The 20,954-nt window shown below is 44.7% G+C and overlaps 1 protein-coding gene across 1 annotated transcript in view; it reads left to right on the top strand.

Moving 5' to 3' along the window:
• PMS1 (PMS1 homolog 1, mismatch repair system component) overlaps positions 1–9,962 on the top strand; it is a 71,297-nt gene extending 61,335 nt beyond the window's left edge. The window contains exons 12-13 of the mRNA XM_048484250.1: positions 1,305–1,425; positions 9,840–9,962. Of these exons, the coding sequence (XP_048340207.1) occupies positions 1,305–1,407 (103 nt within the window). The 3' untranslated portion in view covers positions 1,408–1,425; positions 9,840–9,962. The remainder of the gene's footprint in view (positions 1–1,304; positions 1,426–9,839) is intronic.
• The last annotated feature ends 10,992 nt before the right edge of the window (positions 9,963–20,954 follow it).

The raw sequence follows: 20,954 nt of genomic DNA, 5'->3' as shown, positions 1-20,954 counted from the left end.
AGTCTATTAGAGGTAGTTTGCCATTGCCTGCCTCCGTGCAGCAATGCTGGACTTCTTTGGTGGCCTCTCAAATCAGTACTAACCAGGACTGACCCTGCTTAGCCTCTGAGATTTGGATGGGATTGTGCTAATTTGGGCCATTCCAGACGACCAGATTATATGGCACATCCATTTCCTTCAAAACTGGCCAGTTTCCATGATCCACACAGTCAAAATTCTCTTTGCAATATATTCCGTAGTTCCTCTTCCCTTTCTGAATCTAGCTTGAACATCAGGCATTTCTCATTCCGTATTTGGTAATCATCTTTGTTGTAAAATTTTGAGCATCACCTTACTTGCGTGAGAAATTATTGCGGTGGTCCGGTAGCTGTTGCAATCTTTGACATCTTTTTTGGCAATTGGAATGGAAATTGACCATTTCTGTGGGCCTTTGTTTTGTTTTCCATATTTGTTGGCATAGTCTTGTCAAGATTTTGATGGACTCCCATTTCTGTGCCTTGGAATAGCGCTGTTGACATCCCGTCTGCTCCTGGAGATTTGTTTCTCCCAGTTGTGCTCAGTGCAACTCTCACTTCACAGTCTAAAACTGTAGATTCTTCTTCAAAAGATTCTTCTTTGAAGGAATCTGTCCTCATTTCATCTCTTCTGTACAGTTCTTCAGTATATTGTTCTCAACTTTTCTTGATTTTGTCCTGTTCAGTTAATGTGTTTCCAGGTTGATTTTCAACATGCCTAACCATGCTTTAAGTTTCACTTTGATTCTTTGGTTCTTGTGGATCAAATCTCTTGTTCTTCCTTTTTTCGTTGTTCTCTTCTATTTATTTACACTGGTCATTATAGTAGTTCTCTTTGTATCTGCGTGCAGGTTGTTGGAACACTGCATTTAGAATTTGGGTTCTACTTCTGTCATCTTTTGCTTTTAGCTGGAGTCTCTCTTTAGCAATTTTAAGAATTTTCTCAGTCGTCTATCGAGGCTTTTCATTTCTTTCAGCCACAGGAATAGTCTTTGTGCATTCTTCCCTGATAATATCTCTAGTTCAACTCATGTGTGTAAACCTCCTGGTTTCCTCATTCAAATCTGTTCAAAGAGTAGAAACTGGAAAGAAATTCTCCAGCAAGATAGGCCTGTAGTTGTTGTCTGAGGCAATGGAGCACTTACCTGCAAGATGCCTTATTGGGAGACTTCTTTTCATGCCACTGAAAGTAGTTGTATAAAATGAGGCCATTCTGAACCCTTTTTTTTTGACAAAAATGCTAGAAGTATGGAACAGTCATCATTCATTAAACTTGATTAATTTTTCCAGTCTTCTTAGTGATCCTGGCTACCTGGCAGCTCTTCGTAATATGCCGAAGGAAAGTGGACGGTTCGACAGGACATCCTATTTAACTAGACTAGGAATTGCATGAAGCCAGTTTAAGATAAAATGTACCAGGTACGATGTGGTGACAAAAGTAGCATTAGATCCTATCCTTGTTTTTCTTGGTGTACATGTCTTTCTTGGACTGGAAAATGGTTGTGTTTCACTTGAGCACCAAACTGGACTAGAGGACATGAAACAAATGTTTTTCAACCTGGATCCGCCTTAATCACTTTGTAAGTATATTGTGGGGGATGAAAAGTGGGGGACATCCCATATCCAGGATTGGCCTCCTAAAAGCCAGTCTTCCAAAGTGATTTTTGTTACCTAAATGACCTTATATATATTTTTTCAACAACAAAAATATATACTTAAAGTGAACTTGGTTGCCTAACAGTCACCTTGGGGAATGGGGCACCAAGGGCAAGACTCTTCTCTGCTGGCCCTTTCAGACAGCTGCCCTCCTGTGACAGCTGCCCCGCCAGCACAGAAGAGGCGGGCTCATGACAGAGCCGCCTCTTTCCTGCAGAGTCCCCCCCCTCCACTCCTTTACCCCGCCACCAGCCCTCCAGCATCGGGTCTGAGAGGGTTGCAGGCCACCACTCCATGCTGCCTCCTCGAATTCCAGGGTCAGAGGGCAGCATGGGCGGAATCTATGGCTGGAAAATCTTTCAGCAGGCCCTCCAGGACTGACGCTGGAGGGGGGCGAGGTGAGTGAGGGGTAAGGACAGGGAAGGCGGTGCTCTTTCGGCGTGAGTAGCTCGGATTGCGTACCGTGCCGATGGGAAGGTGGCACTTTCCAAAAACCCTCCCTCGGAAGGCAGGTGAAGCAGCACCTTCACGCCGCTTCGAGGGCGACAGGAACGAGGCTGCTGCATTGCATGCTGAATAAAACCTACCTGTGACACAGATCAGTCTTCTATGGAAAGGGAGAGGCATGGATTTCTAGGAGCATTGAAGTAACTTTAGCTTCTTTACGTGGAGTATAATGCCCCTCGACGTAGACGATTGGCAATCTTTGGGATTCGAAGGCAAAGCTTTCTTTTTGTGAGTTATTAGAAATGTTATAGCTTCATCTTGCTCCCATATGCACAGTGATGACAGATGCAGTGTAACATGTGGAAATCTTAGCAAGATTATATCCCTTTCCCCACCCCCCCTCAGTCCTTGGTCCAGAGTAAGCGTGAAGAAAGAGCCTGCTTGGATCGAGACCAGAGTCCATCTAGTTCCAGCACTCTGCTTTCTGCAAGCAGTGGCCCACTGATTGCCTCTTAGGGCCTTCACATGGCAGGATGTGAAAGCAGTGGCTTCTTGGGCTTTCGCTGCTGCTGCTGCTGCCCTTGTTAATCCGAGCACCCTGGTTCTGCTAAGGCATTTGCAATCTGGAGATCAAGGAGGTTCAAGATTGGTAGCCACATAGATCGACTTCTCCATAAATCTGTCCAAACCCCTTTTAAAAGCTTACTTGCTATCCAGTTTTGTGGTTAGCTGCAATTCTCATCATCACCTTCCCTGTGGCAAGGCATATTCCAGAAGAGCACCAATCACGTGTTTAGCATTGAAGAAATGTTTCAACTTTTATTAGTCTTAGTTCTTCCTTCCCTCCAGCATTTTCAAATGTATGCCCCCCCAGGTTTTAGTGCATTGTGAGAAAAGAGAATTAAGAATTTCTCTCTGTCGAGCATTTTTCTACTTAGGGTCTTCAAGCTATGGCCTCCTCAGATGTACATGAGCGACAATTCCCATCCCAGCCCTGCCACTTCTGACCAGTGCTGGCAGAGGCTGATGGGAATTGTGCAGTCCATGAACATCTCTGAGACAGAATTTGACCACTTCTGTTGAAGACCCTATTCTGTTCCCATGCATAATGTTGTAGACTTCAATCATATCCCCCCTCAGATGTCTCCTCTCCAAACATAACAGCTCTGTTCCCTCCAATAAGAAATTACTGTGGTCTTAGACTTGTGCAAGTCAGCAAATACCTATTGCAGACTGACTTTAAATTCAGTTGATAAATGTCCACATAGTCCACAAATTCAGTTGATAAATGTCCGCATGATGCTGGCAAGGGCTGATGGGAACTGTAGTCCATAACATCTGGAGGGCATGAGTTGACACCTGGCAAAGCACAGGTGTCAAACTGCAACCCTCAATCGATTCTAATTCCCATCAGCCCTGTGTCCTGTAATGGTCATGTTGGGAGGGACTGATGGGAATTGTAGTTCATGAACATCTGGAGGGCCTGGAGTTTGACACCCCTGCTGTAAAACATACTAGCAAAATGGAATACTGCTGCGAAAACACATGTTCTGCGATACACAGAATTGCTCTCCTTAACCTTTTAATTCCCTCGACCTTCATCCCAAGTTGTGGTTTCTGATCTGGTATTATTTAAGGGCTTCATTCGGCAGAGCTCTGGGCCCTATTTTTGATTCCAGGATTAATATCCTGGGGGGAAACACAGTGTATATCCCAGCTATTGTTGACACTGAGATTGAGATGTGTCAATTTGTACTGTGTTTATTCAGATAAATGGACTGAAAAAAAATAATTAAAATAGTAAAATAATTTAAAAGTACACAAAGGGTTATGTTTAGTACTTTTTTAAAAAAGCTTCAAAATTCAAACCTGCAGCCTATACTCTTCAGTTAAATTTATAGAATAGATACATGGTCAGGTTGAGAGAAACCAAACTGCTTTGGGGGCCTTAATTTCAGGAGATAAGGCCATGGAATTGGAATTTCCCACATCCTGAATGAGCTGGTACAGAATTTAAGTGTATCTAGGAAAGAATATTTCTTACCAAACCGCAAATGCCCTTACCTCATAAGAACATAAGAACTAGCCTGCTGGATCAGACCAGAGTCCATCTAGTCCAGCACTCTGCTACTCTACATGACCCACCTTTGGGGAGCTCCTACTTGGGAGGTGAAAGCAATGGCCTTCTGCTGCTGCTGCTCCCGAGCACCTGGTCTGCTAAGGCATTTGCAATCTGAGATCAAGGAGGATCAAGATTAGTAGCCAATTTACCTCAGATTCTAAAATAGCCTATGGTGAATAACAATTGCCCTGACCTGCGCAGCCCAGTGGAATCCGATCTGGTCGAATCTTGGAAGCTGAGCGAAGTTGGCCCTGATTCTTATTTAAATGGCAGACCACCAAGGAACGACAGGGTTGCTGCTCAGAGGAAGTCAGTGGCAAACCACCTCTGCTCGTCTCTTGCCTTGAAAATAGGAATTGCCATTTCTTAGCTAAGACTTGACAGCGCTTCATGCACACAAGGAAAAATTAAGCCAGACTGGATAGTTTGATCTCGTCAGATCTCTGAAACTAAGCAGAGTTAGTCCCGGTGGGGGACTACTAAGGAAATGTGCAATTGTTATGCAGAAGCAGGCAATGGCAAACTACCTCTGTTCGAGCCCCCTCAATGGTGGGGGTGGGATGCAGGGTTTAATGCCATACCAGCGTCCCTGCGCTGCCACCAGAGTACCGGGGGCGTAGCTGGGGAGGAACCGACACTAGTTGGCTTCCATCTGGCCATTGCCTCTATTGCGCCAGCTGCCAGGGCTTTGGACTTATGTCACTTTTTCAGTGCCATAAATCCATTAATCCCAGTGGGACTTTCCGGAGTCAGGGAGGCTTTTTTTGGTTTTTTAGCCTCCCCATGCCACCAGAAAGTCTCCTTGGGAACAACAGGTCAGTGTGACATTGGCTACATATACATTTTCTGGTGGGATCCAATAGCTATATCCCCGCTCTGTTATCAGATCACTTTATTTCAGAATGGTACACTTTGATCTTTAGAAAGGTTGAAGCTATTGGTTTCCCCTTGGAATCACTCCTTATGCTCACAAAGGTGGAAGCCTTCAGACTAGTTAGGAATAGGCTCTTGGATCTTGATTTTTCATAATTTGACTCCGTGCTGCCAAGACAACCTGTTCTCCGACTACATTATTAATCCCATGCGGCGTGGAATTATGGCAGCATATCCGTCTGCTGATTAATCCCGCAGAGAGGAGAGCATTGGCTACTGCAAGATGTAATGTGCTGCCATCAGCTCTGCTGGAGGGAAGATTGAAGAATATGGAACGTTCTAAAAGAGTTTGTTCATGTGATTTGATTACGGTTGAAACACTTGACCATTCTCTGTTTCTATGCCCTAAATACAATAAGATACACACGAAATACATGAATTCCATTTTCTTGCAATGTTCTCAGTGCCAAGAGTGTTATAAGATACCCAATCTCCTGAACAGCTCTGATGTGCTCTTTTGTGAAACTGTTGCAAATTTTATACTGGAAATTAGTAATTTTAACTGTATTTCTTAATCTTGTTTGCACAGGGGAATTCAGACTAGCCTGTACACTCCCACACACGCCAGCTGGGTGACCTTGGGCTAGTCACAGCTTCTCGGAACTCTCTCAGCCCCACCTACCTCACAGGGTGTTTGTTGTGAGGGAGGAAGGGCAAGGAGATTGTAAGCCTCTTTGAGTCTCCTGCAGGAGAGAAAGGGGGATATAAATCCAAACTCTTTTTCTTCTTCTTCTTTAAAATTTTGTCCTGTTTTATATGCCAATAAAGGCTTGTGTTGTTGGGGGCGGGGGGGAGGTCAGTGTGACTGCACTGCTTTAGCCAGGCACCCAGGTGTTGGGATTGGGACCAAAAATCTTTCTTCCTGATAAAGAGTTGTTCTTTTGGCAACAAGATAGAATTTAACGTCTGACAGAAAAAGGAAGGAGGAATTTTTTCAATGGATGAAATATACGAACAATGCTGAGCCGAGGCAGGACAGCTGAAAAGATTATTTTTTTCCTGGAATGAGAGAGCAGATTTTTTTTCCAAAGGTCCAAATTGTTCAGAACAGGGAAGGAACACCAGTCACACAGACAAGACATCCTCTTTTTTATTCGCTTGGAAACTCATCATTTATCCTTAGAATATTTTCCTTGGACATTTCTCTGTGTCACAAAATGTTTTGTGGAAATTGCCCGACAGCTGGTAGATAACTGTTGTGTAATATTTATTTATAACTAAATTTCAGAAGCATGCGAGGGTTATGGCGTTTTGTCTCAAATGGGGCCAGTTATCCCTTGATGGATTTCCACAAGGAAAATAATTCAATCTCTTTAATTTTTAATGTTCAGTTGAGACTGTCCAGATCGAATGAAATGATGGAAGAGAGGTATATCGAGCAAATGGAACTGGGTAATAAACAGAAGCAGAAAGAAGAAGAGTTTGGATTTATATCCCCCCTTTCTCTCCCACAGGAAGACTCAAAGAGCTTGACAAGCTCCTTGCCCTTCCCCTCTACAACAAACTACCCTGTGTGGAAGTGAAAGGCTGGCTTCAGCTGACTGTAAAGATCCTCCAACTGTGTCAGCTCAATGAGGAAGTGTGAAAGCTATCTGAGTTCCCAGATAAGCTACCACAGCTCGGGTGTGGAGCTGGGAATCAAACCCGGTTCCTACAGATTAGACACACGAGCTCTTAACCTCCTACACCACTGAACCCTTCTTATTTATTTTTTCCTATGTGTTGAACAGTTAGAATATAAGAAGAGCCCTAGTGGGCCAACAGAGTATGGCGGCGAAGGCCTTCCCCGATGCTGCCTCCTGGCATTCATAATCAGAAGTTTGCTTCCCTTAGATGTGGAGGTCACCCTTATTCATCCTGACTAGTAGCTATTGAAGGGCCTTGCTTTTGTGAATCTGTCTTAATTCCCTCTCAAAGGCATTTCTGTTCTTGGCCATTGCTAAGTTCACTGACAATGAATCCTGTAAGACAGTGAATCTCAAGGAAATATTAGAAATTTGTAAAATACTAGATAAAGAGACAGGAATCACATGGTGCAGAGTGGTGAGGTGCAGAAGAAGAAGAAGAAAAGAAGGAGGAGGAGGAGTTGATTGAAAGTGCCTAAGGATGAAACTTGTGGCGACTGGTTGGAAGTTAGTACATAGCGCCCCATGTAGCGTTCTGTCCTGAGGCAATTACGTCTTAGGATTTCATAAAACAAATCGGCAGAGCTTCCTAAACTCCCACAGATAAGGCTTTTAAAAGTATTCCAGGATGTCTTCAGTAAAATTCGCTGTGAGTCTTCTGCTCCCGTATCTAGAAGAAGAGTAGATGAAGAAGAGTTTGGATTTATATCCCCCTTTTCTCTCCCGCAGGAGACTCAAAGGGGCTTACAATCTCCTTGCCCTTCCCCCCTCACAACAAACACCCTGGGAGGTAGGTGGGGCTGAGAGAGCTCCGAGAAGCTGTGACTAGCCCAAGGTCACCCAGCTGACATGTGTGGGAGTGGACAGGCTAATCTAGAATTCCCAGATAGGAGACTCTCACAGCTCAGGTGGCAGAGGCTGGGAATCCAACCAGTTCCTCAGATTAGATACACGAGCTCTTAACCTCCTATGCCACTGCTGCTCTTATTATTAGAAGCATCTAGAATACCAAACAGCTGACCAGGCTGTAGCCAATTCAGGAGAGCCCTTTGGTGCCATACATATGAAACGTTCTTATTATGAAGCAAGTTTTGCCTCTTTTCAAGCAGTTACTCTCACAGAACTGTGTCCAAAATACCTGCCTTAACTAACTTTCGCATAGTTCATCTTGTCCAGGTGTCCAGTTCTAAAAGGCCATCCCTTAACATGATCACTGTAGGATAGCAAAGAAGTTTCAATACACTGTCTCATGGAATGGTTTCAGTTTGCCGGTGTTGAGGCCCTTATCGATTTTAGTACAGGAAGCAGTGAGAATTACTATTTACGAGTTCAGTTGACATTTAAAATACAACATGCTGAAGAGTGCTGCAGACCTTTCACGAATTCAGCTGACAGAGGCCTGGTTATGAAATGAGAAATGATTTGCAATATCATCTTTGATTTCACTTACAAGTACAAGTATAAATTATTGGCATAGAATTGAAATATACATGTAGTCAGATTTATAGGCAGTGGCATGGCCAGGGGCTGAAGTGTGTGTCTTGCGACCGGTACTGGGGCAAGGATGGCTCGGCTCTGAGGATGTAACAGAAGGAGGCCGGCGAGTGTAGCAGGGGCATGGGGCACACATGCCAGGGCAGTTCCTCCTCGCTATGGCTCTCTTTATTGGTTAAAACGGTAATATTGCTAAAATAGATGTTACAAAAAGGTAAAATTAATGATTATGTAACTTCCATATTCATAATTCATACAGATCTTAACTGTAATTTTTTTTAAATTTAATAATTACATGTTTTGTTTTTAAAATCCGTGATTAAGCAACCCAGCTTGTAGAGTTGTGGATCTCGGTCAGGCAGGAGTAGAACAAGTTGTTTCTTTTTGCTTTTGAGTTGGATTTCACTTACTTATGCTTTGATCCGTTTCAGTGGCTGAATGCTTCTTTCCAAACAGAGAGATACCAAAAGAAGCAATTTAGAAAAATCTGCAAGGCTATGCAGTTGCAAACTTAATGTGGTCGAAACCTTGACTCACCAACTCTTGCACTGCACCAGATTGGTAACATCAGATCTAAATATACCAACTTACATTTTTTTTTTCTTCCAATCTGGACTGCCTGATCTGACTAGGTTATCTCTATTGTTATTAACAACTGGGACCCCGGTCTTTGTGAAGAGATCATGAATTTCATTGCGGAGATAGTTAGAGAGTTCTCAGTAGAGCACTTGTTGAGAATACTCCCCACGGGGCCTTTTTACCTATCATGTATCCATGCATTTGCTCCTGATTTATGTATTTCTTTCTGACTATGCCAATAAAGGCTTATGTATATATAAAAGAAGTTTTTAAAAAAAGAGCATTTAGCAGTTCCAAATCCAAATCCAAAACCTTTATTAGGCATAAAACTGGAGTGTGTCAAGAATTTCAAATACAATAAGAAGATCATTATTACATAGGATTTACGAGGTACACAGAGTAAAAATATAGCAACGGCTTCAGAGATTTCAAGATTAGAGGATTATTTAGAAGCTTAGCCATTTTTTTATTTTATCAGAAAGGAGCGCCAGTCTATTTGGTAATACAGTTCTCAAATCAGTTCTGATGTTGTTGTATTTTGCAGATAGAATGTGAGAAAGTGTATCAAGTCATTATCGGGACAAAATCGACTAGCAACGCTCATTTTGGTGGAATACTAGAAGCGACCTTAGAGATGTACTGGCGGAAAAGAGTGACACCTTGCTCTAGTCATGACCCATCTGCAATTGTAATTAACAAGTTGTTCCGGGTATATAGCAGGGCTAGATTGCTGAGGGATAATCCCAAAGAATATTGGAGAGCAAGAGCATTTAGCAGTTAACTCTGGGACTTGACTCTGAATAAATGGAAATGCTTTCTGTGGATGGATTATGCTCCCAGGAAATAATTGTGTGTGTTTTTTTTTAAAAAAAGCTATACTGAATGTTAACAGTGATGCTTTTAGCTTCTTAGCAACTGCCATTGTGCGTAATTCGGGACGTACCTGTGGATAAACACGTTTTGCTTGTTTTCCCACCAGGTGCTTTCGCGGCAGAAAGTCAGTTGGAAATAGAAGGAATGGCCAGCTGTGTGCCGTATTACGGCATATCAGATTTGAAAGAAATTCTGAGTGCGGTGGTAAACAGAAACGCAAAGGAAGTTGATGAATGTCGACCTCTCAAGGTGGTCAACTATTTGGAGGTAAGAATCGGCAATACGGGTCCCCCTTAGTGCTGCCGTCCGGGGTCTTGAGATCTCTCAGAATTACAGCTTATCTCCAGGCTACCGAGATCAGGTCCCCTGGAGAAAATGGCTGCTTTGGGTGGGGCACTCTATGGCATTTACACCCTTCCCAAACCTGGATCTCCCTGAAGGAATTTCCCAGCTTGACTTCCCCTCCCTCCCCTCCCTTGCATGCCACCCCTCACTCTCTCCCCTCACTTCTCTTCCCTTGCATGCCACCCCTCCCTCCCTTCCCTCTCCCTCCGCTAGGGTGGGTGGGTCATATCCAGATGCTGGACCCCCTCCCCTCCCTTGCATGCCACCCCTCACTGTCTCCCCTCCCTCACTTCTCTTCCCGCCCCACGTACCTCCCCTCTCCCTCCGCTAGGGGTGGGTGGAGCCCGTAATCGAATGCTGAGCCACCCCCCTTCCCTTGCTTGCCACCCCTCACTCTCTCCCCTCCCTTACCGCTCTTCCCTTACATGCCTCCCCCTCCGTCCCTTCCTCTCTCCGTCCCTCCCAGCTGTCTTTTACAATTCAAGCTTGTTCAATATGGGTGTGGAATATGGGTGAGGAAGTAGTTAAGTGGTGATTGGATGTGAGGGAGGCCCTGTTTGCTCAGGTTTGCCAGTCTCAGGTTTGCCAGTTGTTTGGTTAATACATTGCTTTAAACACGCATCTTGAAAGATCACTCGGTTGCTCTCAGAAAGCGGAAGCAGAGTGATACTTCTCAAAGACAGGTTCTCCAGTCTCAGCCCCCTGAAATGGATGAGCTTAGACCAGACTGTCATAGTACCAGTCCCCATTGGGGGGAACATCTGCCGGAGTGCAAAGTGACTGACAACTGAGGGCATCTGCTTTGCCTACAGACTGAAGCTTAATTATTAAGAACATAAGAACAAGCCAGCTGGATCAGACCAGAGTCCATCTAGTCCAGCTCTCTGCTGCTACTCGCTTGGTGGCCCGCAGGTTACCTTTGGGGAGCTCACATTACAGGAGGTGAAAGCAATGGCCTTCTGCTGCTGCTGCTATCGAGCACCTGGACTTTAACTAAGGCATTTGCAATCTCAGATCAAAGAGGATCCAAGATTGAGTAGCCCTTAGATCGACTTCTCCTCCCATAAATCTGTCCAAGCCCTTTTTAAAGCTAGCTATCCAGGTTAGTGGCCATCACCACCTCCTGTGGCATCATATTCCAAACACCAATCTGCGTTGGAAGTGAAGGGTGTTTTCTTTTTATTAGTCCTAATTCTTCCCCAGCATTTTCAATGGATGCCCCCTGGTTCTAGTATTGTGAGAAAGAGAAAAATTTCTCTCTCTCAGCATTTTTCTACCCCATGCATATTTTATAGACTTCAATCCTTATCCCCCTCAGGCGTCTCCTCTCCAGAGCTAAGGAGCCCCAAAGCGGCAACTTGTAGCCTCTCCTCATAAGGAAGATGCTCCAGTCCCTCAATCATCCCTCGTTGCCCTTCTCTGCACTTTTTTCTATTGCTTCCCGATATCCTTTTTTGAGATGTGGCGTGGGAACTGGACTTACAGTACTCAAATGCTGTCATACACCACAGCTTTATATAAGGGCATGACAATCCTTGCAGTTTTATTATCAACTCCTTTCCTAATGATCCCCAGCATAGAGTTTGCCTTTTTCACAGCTGCCATGTCATAGTATGATCCCCATTGGGAGTACCTGCAGAATTGCAAAATGACTTAACTGAGGCATCTACTTTACCTACAAACTGAAAGCAGGCATTAACAGAAGTTTTCTAGTTCCTGAATTTACAGTGCAGTCCTAAGGATCTGAAGATGCCAGCCACAGATGCAGGTGAAACATCAGGAGAAAATGCTACCGGAACACGGCCATACAACCCGGATAAACCCACACCACCCTAATAGAAACCAGTCCTGTTTTCAGCTCTTTTGATATGGAATACTATTAAAGCTGGAATATAGCCTGTACTTTCCTTACCTAAAGTATGTTGGGAGAAATATCATCTAGAGTTCAGAAAATGAAAATGTTGACAACATTCCATGGTACTTTTATATTTCCACTGACAGCACAAACTTCAGCCTGCGTTTATTTTGAGTTCTTTTTTTATTAACAAACATTTGTACTCCATCATTCCCTCTAGCGGAGGAGCTAGTATTTTTAAATTTGTTTTTTGAAGAACTACCCTTTTGGGCAAATCTAAATGTTCTGTGCTTCAATCTGTCTGTCATTCTCTCATACTCTGTCCCAAATTTGCAGAGATTAGAGCCAAATGTTCTGCCTGTATCCCATTATTACAAGACAAAACAGCTGATCTATTCAAAATCCCACTATTATTGAACAACTCAGATGCCAGATTCAGTGAAAGAATAGCAAATTTTCTGCAAGAGATAATGCAGTAGAAATAAGTACCCCAAGTGTTCAATTGTTGGTGGGGTTGTTATTGTACTATTTGCTGCTTTTTGTCAATTCAACTGATTTATTATGCCAATTAAAGGCTTTGAAATTTGATTTTCTATTGCCGTAAATGCACTAAAATGGCAGTTAATCATTCTCTGGAAGTCCAAGGTGAATTATTTCTTAAACAATTTGCTTCCATGTTGTTTAGCTGAAAGAGACGTTATCCTGTATTGGTTTTTTAAAAATAAATGCAACAGCATATAGCTAAAAGTTATTTCTCAGTTGAAAAATAGATCAGAATGGTTTTTTATTTAATGCTTTTTATTTTATTTCCAAAATTTATATCCCAGTTTTCTGTCCTCACTAGCACTTTTTAAAAAATCTATCAGAAGGACCCTGTAAATCTTAAAGTTGTGGTTTTTTCCTTTCTAAAACCAAGGTTCAAATTCAACAAACAGCCACTAAGAAGTACAGTTAACGACTGAAAACCAGAGTGAAAACTCCAGGCGTTGTTGACTAATAATATCTGACTGTTAATGTCATTTTCTTTGATAGGGAGAAGCCGTACGACTGTCGCGGCAGCTTCCGTTATATTTATCAAAAGAAGACGTACAGGATACTGTCGACAGAATGCAGAAGCAACTCGGTAACCAACAGAAAACCTGTGTTCACGGACGCCCGTTTATTCAACATTTAGCAGATATCCCACAGAATGATGATGTATGAATCGAGACTTTGGTTGAAATCATATTCTCCACTTTGTACGTTTGTTCCACTGTTCTCTGTTGTTTCTGAAAGAAAGGTCTGTTGCTTGACTAGTTAAGCACTGAACATGGTTAATGTATTTCGTAAAGGTTTACTGCCCTCCTAGCGAAAGGTCATGTTAAACTATCCGTGTTTCTTTTCGACCACAAGAACGTAGAACCATCACAGGTGCATAGTTAGGGTTGGGTTTTTTTAATGCTGCAGCCAGACTACGATTTTCTTCACTGTACAAGCAAAATCATCTCAGGAAAAAAAACAGGATAAACAGCCAAATAGCCTAATGTTTAGAAGTCAGCGCTGCTAAAGAAAATGTACACTAAATCATGTATAGGTGTATATATGTATGTACTTATCTCAAGGGAAAAGGGGATTTGTACAAATACACTTTTCTATTTTCCTTGTACGTTTGGAAACTATGAATTGTGTTTTGGTTATGAGTTCCCCCTGCCCCCATCCAGCAAGGGAGCAGCACGGATGGAAACATTTTCCATAGGCAGTTTCTTTGTCGGACTGGGAATTGTGTAGCCAGCCTTTGTGCAAGCGCACACTTGTTTCTTTATTTACGAATAACCTGCCCTAAGAACATAAGAACAAGCCTGCTGGATCAGACCAGAGTCCATTTGGTCCAGCACTCTGCTACTCGCAGTGGCCCACCAGGTGCCTTTGGGAGCTCACAGGCAGGAGGAGGTGAAAACAATGGCCTTCTGCGGCTGTTATCCGAGCACCTGGTCTGCTAAGGCATTTGCAATCTGAGATCAAGGAGGATGATCGAGAATTGGTAGCCAGCCACATGCGACTTCTCCTCCATCAATCTGTCCAAACCCCTTTTTAAAAGCTATCCAGGTTAGTGGCCATCACCACCCTCCTGTGGCAGCATATTCCAAACGCCAACCACCGCGTTAGCGTGAAGAAGTGTTTGTCCTTTTATTAGTCCTAATTCTTCCCCCCAGCATTTTCAATGAATGCCCCCTGGTTCTAGTATTGTGAGAATGCCCCCTGGTTCTAGTATTGTGCCCTTCTCACATTGAAGATCAGACTCCTCTCCATTCTTCTCTCAGCTGCCCTGTGTGGTCATTTAAGCCAAGTGTGCGTGAATGGTCCTAGATCACCCAGCAAACTTCCGTGGCTGAGTAGGGACTTGAATCTCCCAGACCCAAAGTGAAGAACTCCTAACACAGTGATGGCGAACCTATGGCGAACCTATGACACACACACCCCACACACATCTAGGCTGCCCTGGGCCACTGAGCATGATGTGCAAGCACTCTTGGTGAGCAGGAGGAACTTAGCTGGCCTGGTGCCTGTGCTCGGGTGGCTGCTGCCCAGGCGCCAGGGGATGCTAGAGAGGCACAAGGAGTGAGGTGCATGTGGGTCTTGCTGGAGGCTAGTGCAGGCTGGCCCCTGCTTTCGAGGCAGGTGTGGGGCCAAGGAAGAGGGAGCCAACCAGTTTTTTCCTAAACTAAAACCTCAGCATTCAGGTTAGAATTGCCAGGTTTGGCACTTTGCGATAAATAAATGGGGTTTGGGTTGCAATTTGAGCCTGTATTGATCTCAAAAAGGTTCGCCATCACTGTCCTAACAGTTACACCCACATACTGCCACAACCAGGGAGGACAGCCCATAGCTATTGTTGGCTTGCCAAACAAAGCAACACAGTCTTCATCTGCTGTCAGAGGACACTGATAGAAGAAGACAGAGTAATCTTCCTCCCCAAGGTTTTGGTGCCTCAACTGAAAAAGGAGCAGCAGTGGCGTAGTGGTTAAGAGCAGGTGCACTCTAATCTGGAGGAACCGGGTTTGATTCCCAGCTCTGCCGCTGAGCTGTGGAGGCTTCTCTGGGGAATTCAGATTAGCCTGTACCCTCCCACACACACCAGCTGGGTGACCTTAGACGAGTAACAGTTCTTCTGAGCTCTCTCAGCCCCACTTACGTTGCAGGGTGTTTGTTTGTTTGTTTGTTTGTTAGTTAGTTTGTTTATTCTTTAGACTTTTATACCGCCCTATCCCCGGAGGGCTCCAGGCGGTGCACATCATACAATCACGGTACAGTCATAAAATAGCTAAAACCTTTAAAAGCAGCAATAAAACAATAAAAGATTAGATATAATAAATATAATAAATACAGGTGGCGTCCGACAACCCCATTTTCAAACTCCTTTCCCAAGAGGGAGGGACAGAGTCCATTGGATGACAGGAGAGCCCAGATGTAGAGCCAAGAAAAAAAAAAAAAAGAAGGGGGGGGAAGGAGTTTGTAAGCCCCTTTGAGTCTCCTTACAGGAGAGAAAGGGTTTTTCTCACTGTTTCTCCCTTCGTCATCCACCTACCCACGAAGGTTTTTTCCTGAGGACTGGAGGATCCTTCAGAATCCTTCAAAAGAAACTAGCTACATGTACAATTTAATTTTACTGATTTTCACTGAAGATGCCTCTCCATTTTTCCACCAAGCCTATCTGGACAAGGCCCACCTACCCTAGCGGGGGGAGGGGGAGGGGTGGCATGCAAGGGAGGGTGCCCGGCATTTGGACATGGCCCACTGGCATAATGCCCATTGGGCAAGGTGGGCAGCTGCCCAGAGCATCACCTTGTGGGGGGCATCAAAATGCTGGGTTCGTTTTTGGGTATTTTAGTGGTTTTCCATTTTTGGCCTGCAGGGGAGGCGCGGTTTTTTAGGCTAAGCTGACATCAAATTTGCCGTGTATCATCAGGAGACTGTCCGCCTGCTACCCCAAGTTTTAGTGAGGTTTAGTTCAGGGAAGTCCAAAGTTATGGACTCCCAAAGGAGTCACCCATCCCCATTGTTTTCCAATGTGGGAGCTAATAGAGGAGATGGGGGCTACAGTTTGAGGTCCCATAACTTTGGCCACTTCAGACAAGCAGGGGGGTATCATTAGGGCAGTCTCTGATCACGACCCTGAAAGTTTTGAGACTGTGCCTTCAGAAATGTGCCCCCTCAACCTGCACCCCCACCCCATTGACAGCAATGCAAGAAAACTCAATGCAGAACAAAGATTCTTGGGCAAATTTCTGGGATGTTCCTGCAGGAGTTGCAGAGTATCATCTAGAGACTATCATGATGATAGCACCCCAAGGTTTAGTGCAGTTTGGTTCAGGGGGTCCAAAGTTATGGACCCTCAAAGGGTAGCCCCCATCTCCTTAGCAAAGATATGTCTGGTGCTGATATGTCTAAAAATGCACCCCCTGCAGGCACCAGTGTCCTGGTGCAAAAAAAAATTGAATTACCGTGGTGGAGTGGTGGGCCGCCCATGGGGGGGAGGGGCATCCAGCTCGGAGTTTACCCTGGGCACCATGGTTGCCCAGGGCTGCTAAACCTATCGCGCCCTGACATGGCCCACCCACCCTAGCCCGGAGGGAGGGTTCCCCATGCAAGGGGAGGGAGGGGAGGCAAAGGAGTGAGGGATGGAATACAGGGGAGGGGAGAAGAAGAAAGAACTCTTCTTCTTTCTCAAGTCATCACCTGTCTACCTAGAATTTGCATAGCCGGAAAGCATGAGGTGTAGCAAACTGGAGTGATCCTGCAAATAGTGGATACGTAGCCAGTATCCTGACGGTTCTCAGCCAGGCCATGCGTGGCATTATGATGTTGCCGAGTTCTAAACATAGGGGCTGCATGAAGCACAATTTGGTAAGCCCTTAATTTTATGGAAGAAAGCGGGACTGGGCTGTGTTTATATTTTTTTATTTGTAAGCTCCGATCCAAATTGATTGCTCCATAGAGAATTTTGAGAGCCGCATTATCATTGAACACCTTGTCAATCGCGGATGGGTATATACTGGTGGCCCACAGTGAAAAAAAAAGCAGCTGAGTTGCCTAGGGCACTGTTAGCTGCATGAGTGCTAATTTCCTATGTACTGCAATTAAGGAGTTGCTGGTAAAGAGTTGTAAACCCCAAATATTTGAACTGGTTGACTTGTTCTATGGGTCTGTTATTGATGGTCCATGTATGACTAGGGGGTCTTCTAGCGAAGACCATTATTTTGGGGGCAACCAAAACAGTTCCTTCGAAGATAACCAGAATGGATGGGGAGGTTCATTTGGGAGAAGGCTGTTCTGAAGGTAAGTTGGTCCCAGGCCATGCAGGGTTTTAAAGGTCAATACTAGCATCTTTAATTGAGCCTGGAAGGAAATTGGAAGCCAGTGAAGAAGTAACAGGACTGGAGTGATCTGGTCCCTATGGCTCATTCCAGTCATCACTCTGGCACCCGCTTTCTGGACCTATGGCAGCTTCTGAATAGTCTTCAAGGGCAGCCCCATGCAGAACCTCGTGCAGTAATCTAATTTAGATGTTATACTAGGGTATGCATAACAGTAGCAAAAGATATTTACTGGCCAGGAAGAACCAAAGCTGGTGAAAGGCACACTTGGCCACCACTGCCACCTTTTTACCCAACAGGAGGCTCAGCAGAACCCACCAGAAAGGGTCATGGGTTCAAAATTAGTCAAACGACAGGAAGCAAAGAGTGGGGAGAAATAGTCAGTTCTCAGAACGGAGGGAAGTAGGCAGTGGGCTGCCACAAAGATCAATGTTGGGGCTGTTGCTCTATCATTTGCTCATTTGTGGTGGGGCTGAGTCGCATATTGCCCATGTTTGCAGATGACAAATTTATCCAAGATGGTGAAGATCAGGTTGGGTGCTCCAAGAGGATCTCCACAAATTGGGCCAGTGGACAACAACATGGCAAATGATGTTCAGTGTGGGGGTGCGTTAGCGAACCCAGTAGAGCTTCAGAAAGTGCACAGGAATGCCTGCGCCATCTGTCCCCTCGCATTGGGAGCTCACTGCAGTATGCACATCCACCGAGATCCCCCCAGACACCTATGGGTCACAAGATGCCTGAATGTGGATTAGAGCCCAGACAGGGAGCGTTCTCTCCCCTGCATGTCGCACTTGGCCCTTCACTGGAGTCATGAATTGCGCTAACTTTTCTCCAGCATCTCTCTTAACGCCTTTGGAAACCCTTAATAAAAGGTGCCAGGGGACCCCCCAGCTAGACTGGCCAAGATCCAGCTAAGATTAGCCCGCTGGCTTCTCTCCACTACCCGGTTTCCTGATAATGGCTCCTTCGTCTGGAGTCTCTTCATTGCGTCGCCCGTAACAACTTCAGTTCAGTGTTGGTAGGAGTGTGAGGGGGATGCACTTTGGAACAAAAGCAATTACCAACTTTGAAGTATATATTAAGTATGTCTGAACCTTCATTGGGATTGCCCCTGTGGCACCCCTGCAACCCTATGTGGAGCTAAGAGAACAGTCTCTCCCATGCAACACCCCTTGTCCTCGATCCCAGAGGAACGAGGCCAGCCGTTGCAATGCTTTCCCCCAGAAACGGCAAGGGGGTGGATCAAAAGGTCATGATTGGCTGCAACAATCCCTGCCATCAGGTCTAACAACAACAGCAGCCCCGATCTACCTCTATCCAGCTGGCGCCAGAGATTGTCTGTGGGAGTGACCAACATGGTCTCTCTCCTGTGGTCGGGTCAGAAGCCAGGCTGAAATGGGTCCAATACTGAAGTCTCATCAAATAACCCCTGGGCTTGGATCGCTACCGCTCTCTAATCTACCTTTCCCAGAAACGACATATTTGAGACATCATCTAATATGGATTCTTCAAAAGTGGTTTCACCACCTCCTCCTTCAATCTCCTGCCTCTAAAGATAGGTTGTCAGTCTCCAGCAGAGGAAATGATACCCAGCCTTAATATGGGCCATGAGGGGCTCAGATCTAGGAGGCTGGTTTCACAGTTGCCAGGATCTTGTCCACTTCGACTTGGGCAGTTGCTGATGATGGTTGAAATAGGGGAGTTTGCCCACAGAAGAAGAGAAGAAAGAGGTAAGCCAAAGTGTTTTACTGCCTTAAAGAGTAACTCTTTGGGCAGTTTCACACATGCAGAATCAGAGGTGGGATCCAGCAGGTTCTCACCAGTTCGAAGATTAGGTTACCTAATTGTTTTTATTGTGTGCCGAGGAGGGTTACTCATTGGGTCTGCTTTTCCGTTAGAAATTCCATTGGGTCCCAAAAATCATAAAAAAAAAAGGTCCCTGTTGTTTTCCTATGTGACTGGTTAGCGAAGGTGAAAGCGGGATTATTCTCCCTGTTGGGCTGTTTTAGAAACATGTTTTAGAAATATGGGTAAAAGTTCCTTGTTTTAAGGAAAGTATCCCTCTTTTGATTTCCAGAGAAACAAAACTAAGTATTTGAAAGTATTTGACAGGCAGTCAATTAGAGGAGAAGTAGTTGTTTCTGTTGGCAGTAGACGATAGGACTTGCTATAATGAGTTTAAATTATGGACAGAAAGATACCAGCTGGAAATTAGGAACTTTTTTTTTTTTTACGAGTGAAGAGTTTTTACAGTAACAGAGAAATTATTAATGCCACCGCCCTAAATGCCCAACCCGCCCCGTCGTTATCCCATCAACAGCTTTCATTGGCTTCACGCCATGCTGTTTAGAATCCACCACCATGAGGAACCTGTTACCTAAAGAGTATTTGGATCCACCACTTGGTGCCAGAGAATAATGCACTTTCAATCCACTTTTCACAATTGTTAGCAGAGTGGATTTTGCTATTTTACACAGTAAAATCCAACAACTACCAAGAATGGATTGAGAAAGTTGCATTATTCTGCATGTGCGAAAGTGCCCATTAAGAGTGCACTCCTAAGCAGTGTATTGTCGAAGGCTGTCATGACCAGAATAGACCATGAACTGGTAGTTTTTGCTCCTAAGATTTCACTTGCGTGTATGGCTGGCATCTTCAGCGATCTTACCGTGACATGCCTCTGAAGATGCCAGCCATAGATGTGAGCGAAACGTTAGGAGCAGAACCTACCAGACCATGGCCACACAGCCCAAAAAACCCATAACAGCCAATCTTCAGCGAGTCTACTCAAAATCCTTCTCAGGTCTATTCATGGGGGCTTACTCCCAGGAAAAGATTCTTAGGGTTACACTTCAAATCTGCAATTGTCTAGTGAGCACGTGGAGCTACAATCTACTGGAAGATAAAGCAAACAAAATTGGTGAACAAATGAAAGCTGGGTTGCCAACTTTGGGTTCGGAAATTTCTAGAGATGTGCAGATGATACCCGGCGAGCACAGAATTTGGGGAGAGGAAGGAGCGCAGAAGAGATGTGATGTGATGGACCCATTCTGCACTGGCCAATAAACATGGGTGTAGGATGGTTAAAAAACCATGGGGGGGGGATCTTCGCACAGATCTTGCCCCTAAAACTAATCTGCCCCGTGATATTTCCCCAAAAACTGGAGTTTTGGGGGTTTTTTTAGAATCGCGCTATTTTTTTAATTTATTTATTTATTTATTTATTTATTTATTTATTTATTTATAGGCCGCCTCATCCCCGAAGGGCTCGAGGCGGCTCACCCCACTGCTGTTTCCAACAGCAAATTGACACAGCATAAAATTTAACTCATTAAAAACTCAGCAGCAATTAATAACAATAATAAATAAATTAAAACAACAAGATTGTGTAGAACACATATACACAGGCGCCCGATCTAAAAGGCCAAAGAAAAGAAAAAAGAAGTAGGAAAGGGAGGAGATAGGCAGGGCCCAAGGTGGAATTAGGGCCCAACCAAGGTGGTCCTGACAGGCAGCTTTGATTTCAGTTTCAACGGGGGGCGGAGGATCCGCGGCCAGCCCCTCCAAAAGCCCGGTGGAATAGCTCTGTCTTACAGGCCCTGCGGAACTCACCAAGGTTCTGCAGGGCCCGGACAGCGAGTCTTTTAAAAAATC

The sequence above is a fragment of the Sphaerodactylus townsendi genome, linkage group LG02 (assembly GCF_021028975.2).
Source record: "Sphaerodactylus townsendi isolate TG3544 linkage group LG02, MPM_Stown_v2.3, whole genome shotgun sequence".
Taxonomy (NCBI): Eukaryota; Metazoa; Chordata; class Lepidosauria; order Squamata; family Sphaerodactylidae; genus Sphaerodactylus; species Sphaerodactylus townsendi.
The sequence above is the reverse complement of the archived record's forward strand: the minus strand, read 5'-3'. Positions and strand labels throughout refer to the sequence as shown.